Below are 10,931 nucleotides of genomic sequence, written 5' to 3'. Positions count from 1 at the left end.
AGTGAGGACGGAGGGAGAAAGGGTATCTGCTTTAGTGTCCAGTAGGGTAACAAGAGAGCTCCTTTCTTTTGCTTGATGAAATTTGTTCCGGAGAATTGATGGAGTTAGAATTGTAAGAAACCTTAGAAATGATCCAGTCCAAGTCTATTTGGAGGAAACTGAGTCCTAGAAGGTAAGTGACCTATAGTTAGAGTCCAGCTGGAGGCCCTTAGGCCTTGGCTCTGAGTATGGTTTCTCACATGTCTGTGCTACAACCATGGCCGTGCCCACAGAGGTTCTCCTGACTCAAAAGCCCTGTCAGTGCCACTTGCAAGTACTGATAACGCTGACATGACACTGGCGGGTTATCACACAGGGCATGTGCATAATGAACTGGCTGGCAAGTTATTTAACCAGTCAAGCCCGTGAGCTCTCTCGGCAGTGCTGAGTGTCTAAAAGACCAATAGGGAAGGGATTTGACAAGTAAAATGTCAAGTGTGTACGGTACATGGCAATTTTGACCAGTACCCATGGCTAGGCTTTCTCATCAGTGATGGGAAGGGTGGAGGGAACTAGTCCATGAAGCCAACTGACAATGGAGAACAGAGGATTTTAGGAGCATGGGCAGGGAGTTAAGGGGGAATCCAGGGCCTCAGGGGAGACGAGTTCCAGAGAGAGAGACGCATGTCCTCTGAGATGGAGGGCAGGGAGGAGAGAGGGAAGCAGGGAGACTTGGTGTCAGGAGGACGGAGCCAGCTGTCTCAGGCAGGCAGAGCTTGGTTATGAGAAGGGTTTCAGAACTGACCAACCCCAAGGTGTTTCATTAGGTTGTTCATAGAATGGTTTCCCCAATAGTTCCCCATGATTTCAGATTTGATGGCATGAGAGGGCTAATGCCCTACCAGTGGGCCTACTTCTAATAATGAGGAGTGAGTGACAGGCTGGATTATTTCTATTTAACACTAAAAAGCTCCCCTCCTTCGAATGACATGCTTCGTTTCTGTGCTAGTGTTGATCCTGCCAGATTACAGGAACAGAACATGGGACCCTAGGAGCACCTCAAACCAAACAGTCCAGGTTGCAAGAAAATAACCTGCTCCATTCGATACACTATCCTCAGAATCAATAATTCACTGATCATTGCATTTCTGAATATAGGTAAAATGACCAATTTATGTCAAAAATAATAAAGGAGATCAGTAGAGAAATGGGGCATCTTTATCAATGGCAAATCAGGAAAAAGAGTGGATGAGTTTGCCTTTATGTTCAATCATTATATAAATGAACAGATAATTAATGTCTGAATGCTAAGTGACCTATCAGCACAGCATGTTTCCACACTGATGATAAACCTTTGTTTTTATGCCGAGAAAACATCTCTGTCTTCTAGTGTCCAATCCACTAGCAGCACCAGGGTGGACTATTAATCCATTTATGTTGTCTTTTCTAATTAACTTCACTCTGCAATTTCTCCAGAACCATGTCCCACTGCATGCTCCACAGTAAGATAATAATATTAATAATAATAATAATAATTCTCTGCTTATCATTTGGGGAAAGGTAATCATATAGGAAGGCATTCCAGAGATGTCTAATGAGGTGGGGCAATTTCTTACCATTATGTGTCCACCAGGTAACTTTTCCCCAGAAATATATGTGTGTGTGTGTGTGAGTGTGTGTATAAAATGTTAATGATTGCCACTGTTCTAAATGAACTCTACTCAATGAAGCTCTAAAAGTTGTGTTTTTAAGTGGATATAGGACACAAAAGCTTTAAACTGAAGCGAAAGCTAAACGTGATCTATATTCAGTGAGGATTCCAGCTTTCTTTTCTCTGAAAAATATAAAGATTTCAAGAACTCATGGAACCTATTAACCATTTTGCATTTGCATAGGAAATGCAAAGGTGCTCTTTTAAATTTACCTTAAAAGGAGACATATGTAATGTTCTTTGTAATACTTTAGGCAATAAAAAAAAACAAAACAGGAAGCAACCCGTGAGTTAGGAAGGCACTGTGCCCATGCTCACGTGCTCAGGAAAGCAGTGTTGAAGGAACCCTTGATTTTGCCATGGACATTGTGAAACTTTTCTGTAGAAAATGCCACGGAGGGTGTGAGATGTGAGCCATAGAGGCAGAAAACCAGAGAGGTTCACAGTTCTACTTCTAGGTAGAGCTGATTACCCTTCGCATTCCCATGGATCACTGGTGTGCCTGTCGTACACAAGAACCCGGCTCTTGTGTCTTCCTGAGGCTTCGGCTCTCCTGGATAACACAGCATGCCCGTGTGTGTCCCATCATGTGTGCATAAGAGGACAAGGTTGTTTTTTCAGTGATGACAAATTATCCAACATTTTTCTATGACCTGTAGCTGTTCAGCCTTTGAGAAGAGAAATATTCAAGGGTTTTACCTCAGGGTTTATTGCTCTTATTTATACCATTGCAAATGGCAATAAAAGTAAGTAATAAATTAGTAAGAAATACCTCATCCTATGATATTTTCTATTATTGACCCTGGGATCATCATTAATTCTTCTTTTAAATGTCTCCCTATGCTACATATGTGGCAAACCTTCCTTGGTCCCTCAGGGTCATTGGTTTAGGCCTGAGAAATGTTGAGGAATTCTGCCATGTGATTGGCAGAACCTCAAGTCATGTGATGATGTGAGATATCTCATTGGCCTGCTCTGCAGTCATACGGCTAGTACCACCCTCCCACAGATCCTTAAGGAATCCCAGGTTTTGGCTAAAGATTGCTGAATGTTTTCACATTCTTAGCAAAGGCCTGGTCTTAATTATTCTGTATGCCATGATTAAAAATGCAAGATATTAATTACTCTAGTGAAAAATTATGCTCACTAGACCTTATATTTCCAGTTAATCTTAAAAGACCTTATAAGATATTTCCAAGTTAATATCTTGCCCTATGCCAGGAATTCATCTGCAAAAATGTTGACAGGGATTGTGTGTATTTGAGAAAAATGTGAGAGACATTCTGATTTGAGCAGTCACAGGCTCAGCCTATATAGTGAGAGAGCTTGGGTGAGAATATAATTTCACTGTAGCCAAACTTTTCAATTTCCTGAGACAAGATTTGTATCCCATTTCTGCAGTGAAAATAAAAGCAATTTTGTTGGTACAAAAATAGTTTTAAATATAAAATATTCATTGTCATTAAGAAGATCAGAATAAATGGTCTTATTTATAATATTATAATTATACCCAAAATATAGGTTCCTAAAATCACGGAATGTAAATGTCATATATATTCATATGAATGTCTTCCTATTCTGTCATGCACTTAAGTTATCAAACAAACTCTTACCAGAATAATTTTGCTTTTCCTGTAGTTTAAATCAGTGTAATTTCAATATTCTAGCTGAGCCTTTGAAATATTCTACTCAGGCTTGTAGATTTATTGATTGCTCAGTGCTTCTATGAGATTCCAGTTCTTAGTATTGGAATGGAAGTTTCATATTGGCCATTTTTTATGTCCATTAATATAACCCCAGAGCTAATTCTGATTAAGGGTTCATTAGATGAACATGGTCCCACTAGGCAAGCAATTTAGGATGTCATGAAAACAAAGTTGGATAATTATGTCATGACTGGTTTCATATCACTCTGCTTAACATTGTTCTGCATTACGCGACTGAATATAGGGGCACTAGCAGAACTACATGAACACAACATCTAGCCTAATCCCAGACCTGCATTGGAGTTTTACGCAACTAATTGTTTTATGAGAAAAATAAATTCAAATCAAAATTTTATCAGAGTGTTTTTAAAATTAAAACTTGAAGTGCCGTTTGAGGTCTACCTTTCAAATTAACAAAGTTGCGTGTATGCAGCCATCTTGGTTTTTAAAGGAAAAAGAAAAAAAAGAACCAACAGTTGCTCAAGAATCAAGAGTTTAACATACTGGGGTGATGAGTCACCAGCCCCTGAATCTGACATTCCATTTGGAAGCTGTGGATTTGGATAAAAAATTCTTACAATCACTTGAGGATAATAAGAGAAATCCCCCCAAATTAGAATTCAACTTTGAGCCTTTGTTAATGTCCTCCTTCATTTTCTCCTGTGGGTATGGTAGTGCACAATTCCATGAAACTGCATTTTCCTCCAAATTTAGTAGAAAATTTTAGAATATGCACCCATGATTTTCACCCCCAGGAAAGTGAATGTGATCCCTACACAGACGGCACAGATAAAAATGTGAGGTAAAGGTCCCTATTTCACATCATCATTTCTAAGAAGTTGCCTCTTATTCATTCCGAATGCAGAACGAAAAGAGAATTCCACGTTCCCTAATCAACATGTGTTTTGTTTGTCTTATTTCGTGTTTCTTATTGGTTTCCAAAGAAACATGTCAGAACACTGAACAATGCATGTGGTCACTTGTTCTAACGCTTTCACATTTTTTGCATTTCTTTCTTTTAAAGCACAAGACTCTGCTGACATTATTTTCCTTATTGATGGATCAAACAACACCGGAAGTGTCAATTTCACAGTCATTCGCGACTTCCTTGTCAATCTCCTTGAGAGACTGTCAGTTGGAGCTCAGCAGATCCGAGTGGGGGTGGTCCAGTATAGCGATGAGCCCAGAACCATGTTCTCCTTGGACACCTACCCCACCAAGGCTCAGGTTCTGGATGCGGTCAAAGCCCTTGGGTTCATTGGTGGGGAGTTGGCCAATATCGGCTTTGCCCTTGATTTCGTGGTGGAGAATCACTTCACCCGGGCAGGGGGCAGCCGTGTGGACGAAGGGGTTCCCCAGGTGCTGGTGCTCATAAGTGCCGGGCCTTCTAGTGATGAGATCCACGACGGGGTGGTGGCGCTGAAGCAGGCTAGCGTGTTCTCTTTCGCCCTCGGAGCCCAGGCCGCCCCCAGGGCAGAGCTTCAGTACATAGCTACCAATGACAACTTGGTGTTTACTGTCCCGGAATTCCGTAGCTTTGGGGACCTCCAGGAGCAATTACTGTCGTACATTGTTGGCGTGGCCCAAAGGCTCATTGTCTTGCAACCGCCAACCATTGTCACACAAGGTACGTATGCTCTTCTCACCATCCGAGGGGTTGCGGGGTGTTTTGTGTGTTGGTGTTTGTGGAAGGAAGGCAGGCACCTCACAGAATGAATCGCCTGAGGAGGACCAGTAAGTACCACAGCCGAGCCCTCTGGAGGTGAGCTGGCTCTTGGAACTCATGTCTAGGATGGTGGAGTCTCTAAAAAGCTGAAGATATACGAGTTAGTGGAAAGCTCTTGTCAGATTGTGAGGCCAATTCAACAGACCTGCTCCTTTGAGACATCAGACATTGTGTCATCTCCTCATAATGCAGTCATGCTAGTGGTGGACCCCAGGGGTTCTGAGAAAATGACTCCAGGGAAATGGCGTTGGCCTCTGAGAGCCAGTATGTGAGAGGTGTGCTCACAGATCCCCAAGGACTGTCTCCCCTAAGTCCTCCGTGTGCTGAGTATTGAGAGGTGTGCTTCCGCAGGTAAGGCATAACAGAGCCCTCACATGGTGTAATATTTAGGAGAAACTTTTCCCTGCGCCTGTCAAATTTAGGAATAGTTCTTCTGAATGGAGAGATGATGACATACACTCAAATGCGGGTCTTTGGCAGAAAGTCCAATGGGAGCCATTTAAAAAATATAGAACTAACCAGGTCCCATAAATACATATGTAACAACTGTTGGAGGTGGGAAGTGGATTTCAGAATTTAAATAAGAATGCAGTGGTGCTTGGTGCAAGGCAGTGAAAGAACCGGCAGACACAGGTGTACCAAGTGATATGAGCTGTGGATGCCCTCTGTCCATCAGATCTTGTTACAGTGTCTCCAGGCATGTAGTTGGGCAGATAAGTTAGAATCGATGCGACATTACATTCTGAAGATCCTCTTGCTATTTCCAGACATCCCTCTGATGGGAATACAACCCGCTAAGGTTTCTCTGAGCTTACACACTTTTGGAAACAAACACACGATTTCCACAGGTTTTGTAAACACTGCAGGAGCGTCATGGTGAACTGGCTTCTGAGCCCAAATCCCACCCTCACCAGCTGCATGATGCTGGGCTGGGGCGCAGGGATCACCCTCGGTGAGGATATAGTTCTGTTCCAGGCAAAGTTTCAAACTTTTTTATTTTTGGTCAGCGCGCTGCCCTCATTTCAGTTTTCCCAAGCTAACTAGCTGATTAAGTGTGAATTCCTCGTTTACACATCATTTGTAATCATTGTGATTAGTTTGTAAATATTCAACTAATATTCTTGGCTCCCTGGTATGAGCCCAATGGTATGCCAGGCCCTGGAGTTACAGGACTGGTGACCGAGACGAATGTGTCTGCTGGTGCGTCAGAGTATAACGGGGAAATAGTTGACAAAACTATAAATCAGCGACCACACCAAATAGTCCCCAAGTGAAGAGTTGGATGAGGACACTACAGGGGAGTCAGGGTAAGCAGGTTTGGGTCTTCAGGTGTGGCTAGAGGGTGGAGCCTGAGGGAGCTGGAGGGATGAGGCCACGAGGGGGCGGTGAGTGGGAGCAATGGGGCCAACAGCTTCAGATGGGGCTGCTGGGGAAGGCTGGCCTGAGAGGGGTATGAAGAAAGGAGGCAAGCAGGTGAGGAGCAGAGGGGAGAGAGCCCCAGGTGGCTGCCTGCAGCGCCCAGGAGCCTGGCATCTCCCAGCGGGGCTGGCGATAATTGACAAGTGGGAGAACAGCTTTACTGTGGGCACGCGGAGAGTGAGTGAGAGGAGCATGGCGCTGGGGCTGACATGCTCATGGGCCGAGAGGAGAGGTCTGGGAGTGGATGGGGAGAGACAGGCTGGGGACCAGGCTGCAGGCACTGTGCTTGTACAGCTGGCGAGGAAAGGAATACTCTGGAAAGGAGCCTGGGGGAGCAGTCAGTAATAAAGGGAGATGAGAGGGAGGGTGCTGGAAGCTGGGCGAGGGCAGTGTGAATCCAGGGAGGCAGAGATCACCTGGGGCCCGAACTGCCAAGAAGCTGATTAGGATGAAGACATGGAGTCATTGGTGTGGGGGAGGGAGGGGAGGTTGTGGTGGGTGCAATGGGAGCCGAGGGCATCCCCCCACCTGTGAGTTTGCTGTGTGGCAGTGCTGGCGGGACAGCTTTGAGCAGAGTGCAAAGCTTGCCGGGAGTGTCTGACTGAGGGAAGGGCCAGGGAGCTGGGGCCATGGCTCTGAAGATGGAGAGAGGGAAGTGAGTGAGCAAGGGGCCAACTGGGAGTCAGGGTGAGCAGATTGGGTGCTTCAGGTGTGGCTAGAGGGTGGAGCCTGAGGGAGCTGGAGGGATGAAGCCAGGAGTGGGCGGTGAGTGAGAGATTTCAGAGCCATTCCTGAAGACTTGACCACCTGAGGCCCTGGACACAGGCACTGGGGACAGGAGGGCGTGCTTTATTAGAAGTCAGGGTCCCCGAGTCACTAAGAGCAGCCTAAGAGTAGACCCAAGTCACTCTAATAGCAGGGTGGAGAGGATGTCTCCACCTGAGAAAGGGGGCGGGGGTCTGGACAGTTGAAGAGAATTTGCTTGGAAACAGTGCGGGGACAGTCGCCCGTCCTGGGCTGTCAGGGCTGCAGGGAAGCCGCATTTTGGGGGACGTGCTGGTGTTGGTCAACAGGGAGGTGAGGGCTGAAGCCAACAGATTAGTGGAACCTCAGGCTCACCTCCCAGCAAGGGTACGGCAAACCCAGCCCCAGCAGAACCGGGTGCAAGGACAAGAGGCTCCGCTTGGGTAGGCATCTCACGAGGAAGGGGCTGCCACTCCAGCAGATGCCGGGAGTGGGCTGGGACGGGTGCGGGGGGAGGGGAGGGGAATGCTGATTGGTCTTTCTAGTCACCCATCAAATGCAGTGCACACCTCTCACTGAGCACAGGAAACTGCTCACAGGGTATCAGCATTAGCTCCTCCGTCTGTGGTTATAAGGGGGCGGGCGTGTGTGAGTGCATATGGACCTAGGTGTGCTCGCTGTCCTTGCCTGTGTGTGAAAGCAGGCATATGGCTGTTTGTATGGCTCATACGTGTCCTCCACAGAGTAATGGAGGGGGAGAAGGAGAAGGTGGGCATGGGATACTCCTGTGTTTCAGCAGCAGGTACAGTGAGAACCCCAGACATCTGCAAGGTCTCCAGGAGAGCTAGGGACTTGAAATGTATTGTTTACGCCACAACTTGGCACCAAAGCCATGGTCTCTGTGTGCCTGCCCCTCATGCTTGGTGTCGGTGTGCATTTCCGTGTTTTCTCTGAAAGAGGAGAGTGTGGGCTGATAAATGTCAGTGTAGTCACATGTCAAGTAGGTGAGAGTGCTTCACACTATTGATCTGACCACTTGAGTGACAGGGGCTCCTTGCGGCCAGATAATGACTGAATAAGCAGAGCCCTCCGGCCTCAGCTGTCAGCACTGGTGTTCCTGTAAGTCCGGACGCCCTGCCGGTTTCTGGGTGGGGTGTGGTGGACTGATTCAAGTCTTCGGTCCTGTGACTCAGGCACTGCCCATGCGGTGACACGCAGGGCACAGAGGCCTTGTCTAGGTGTCCTTGCTTCGTGGTTTGTCACAGTTACCATGAGATTTAGTGCCTTCACAGCACAGGGCTCCGACAGAAAATGCTCTGTGCCATTGACTGGTTTTTGACACTGGTTTCCTTTTTCTAAGTTTTATGATGCCAAGTAATTGGTATGTTACTTCCCCCTCTGCCTGGAAAACCAAGGCATGGAGACTAGAGCGGAAGGAACGGGCATTTGCGCTCTCAGCGTTTGCACTTGGCCGTAGGAGCTCATGAACTCCTGATCATGCCACGGGGGCCTCTGAGCCCCACTGATCACTTCCTCCATTACCCGGGCTCTGGCCTCATTCTGGCCTCGCAAACCCAAGCCTTAGATTTATGGCAGGAAAGAGCTTCCTGACTTTTTTAGTGACAACATGTTAATCAGGTGGCTACTGAAACGAAATCTGTTTTTGGGCTATAATTTTGTACAGAAGTGCCGAGTGGGTGGGGGATGTGCTACCCCATAGGGAAGGACACTGCTCTCACTCTCCTGTGTGTGTAATGACAAGCTCCCCACTGCCCCCAACGTCACCTTAGCCAGAGCTAATGGGGAAGTTCTTTGAACAGAATGAACTGTGTAAAGTCATAGTTGAATGTGGTCGGAAAGACTGCTCCACTCACCTTCTCATATTGCTACCTACAGTCATTGAAGTCAACAAGCGGGACATACTTTTCCTGGTGGATGGCTCATCAGCACTGGACCTGTCCAACTTCAATGCCATCCGTGATTTCATTATCAAGGTCATCCAGAGGCTGGAAATTGGACAGGATCTCATCCAGGTGGCAGTGGCTCAGTACACAAACACTGTGAGGCCAGAGTTTTATTTCAGTAGCTACCCCAGCAAGAAGGAGGTCATTACTGCCGTGCGGAGAATGAAACCCATGGGAGGCTCGGCCCTGAACACGGGCGCCGCTCTGGACTTCGTTCGGAACAACCTGTTCACTAGTGCGGCAGGGCACCGGGCCGCCGAGGGGGTCCCCAAGCTCCTGGTGCTGATCACAGGTGGTAAGTCCCTAGACGAAGTCAGCCAGCCGGCCCAGGAGCTGAAGAGAAGCAGCATCCTATGCTTTGCGGTTGGGAGCAAGGCTGCCGACCAGGCGGAGCTGGCGGACATGGCCTTTGATTCGTCGCTGGTGTTCACCCCGGCTGAGTTCCAAGCTGCCCCTTTGCAGGGCATGCTGCCCAGCTTGCTGGCGCCTCTCAGGACCCTCTCCGGAACCACGGAAGGTACGGCTGGGGTGGGAGGTGTTAGCCTTTGAGAAACAAAACAAAAGGAAGTTTTACTTGTGTTCAGTTAGGAGACAACTCTGAAATGGTGGAAGCAAGAGCCACACATGAGTTTTATTTCAGGTTTCCGTTTACCCTGAGCAGGGAATTGTAGGACTTGGATGCACTATGACACAACTGCATGTCTTAAGATGTCACATGAGAATTGTACGCCTTCAAATGTCATAAGAACCATCTGGCTCGAATTATAAGATCAGGGCCACCTGTCTTTGAAGCTTCTAGCTGAGGATGTCACTTCTCAGTTCCTGTCCCTCGTGAGGTCCCAGTGTTCAGTTTCTCCTGGTGACACCTGTCTGGCCTCCCTTTCCCATCACCAACATGTAGCCTGGATCTTCCTCTCCTGAGCTGACAGTCCACTTCTAAGTGATTCGAACCCGACCAGCGTAGAACATTAACCCTCTCTCCTCTCTCTTTAAAGGATTTCCTTAAGTGCAAAATATAGTGAAGGAATGGGCACGAAGAGAAAAACCCAGTGGTTGTTTCAATCTCTCATTTAATATGATTGTCAGTAGGAAGTTATTTTAAAACACATTCTAGCAGTCTATGACTTCATGAATTGAATAAGTATAATTCGCCGTCCTCAATGACGATTAATATTATGGAAACAAGCTTTTCCACCTCACAAGCTTTACCACTGGAAGGGTGTTCGGTGCACAACCCATGTTACATGACCCATGTTGCATGTTGTAGGACCCATGTTGCACAACCCATGTTGCATGAGTGCATGCTTTCTCTTCATGCTCTCTGGTCTTCTAAAAGCATCCCCCCTCTCTCTTTTTGCCTGCTTGCCTGTCTCTCTCCCTCTCTTTTATTTTCTTAAAAATTCTAACACACTCTCTCATAGCCAAAGTACAATTTGATAGAACATAGGATAAAATTAGTTGTTAGGTTTAAATTTCAGTGAGACACCAGGGAAGAGAGGGGAAGTAATTTTTTCAAAGGACATGTACTAAATGTGTCAGGAAAAAACTCTAATTTGAGAATCATACTTTTGATTCTTCATGTGTACAGCCTCAGCCAAGCATAGCAAGTAGACTCTGTATTTTCACATGTTTCCAGGATTCTATGATCTCACCCAGAGGGATTCCCATAGGTCCTTTTGGAT

At 46.6% G+C, this 10,931-nt stretch overlaps 1 protein-coding gene across 1 annotated transcript in view; it reads left to right on the top strand.

The window, feature by feature from the left end:
* The window catches only part of COL6A3 (collagen type VI alpha 3), a 74,957-nt gene that overhangs the window by 14,721 nt on the left and 49,305 nt on the right, over positions 1–10,931 (top strand). The window contains 2 exon segments of the mRNA XM_015561807.1: positions 4,421–5,023; positions 9,182–9,766. Coding sequence (XP_015417293.1) covers positions 4,421–5,023; positions 9,182–9,766 — 1,188 coding nt within the window.

Source organism: Myotis davidii, unplaced genomic scaffold (assembly GCF_000327345.1).
Source record: "Myotis davidii unplaced genomic scaffold, ASM32734v1 scaffold370, whole genome shotgun sequence".
NCBI lineage: Eukaryota > Metazoa > Chordata > Mammalia > Chiroptera > Vespertilionidae > Myotis > Myotis davidii.
This window is presented reverse-complemented; position numbering and strand designations above follow the sequence as displayed.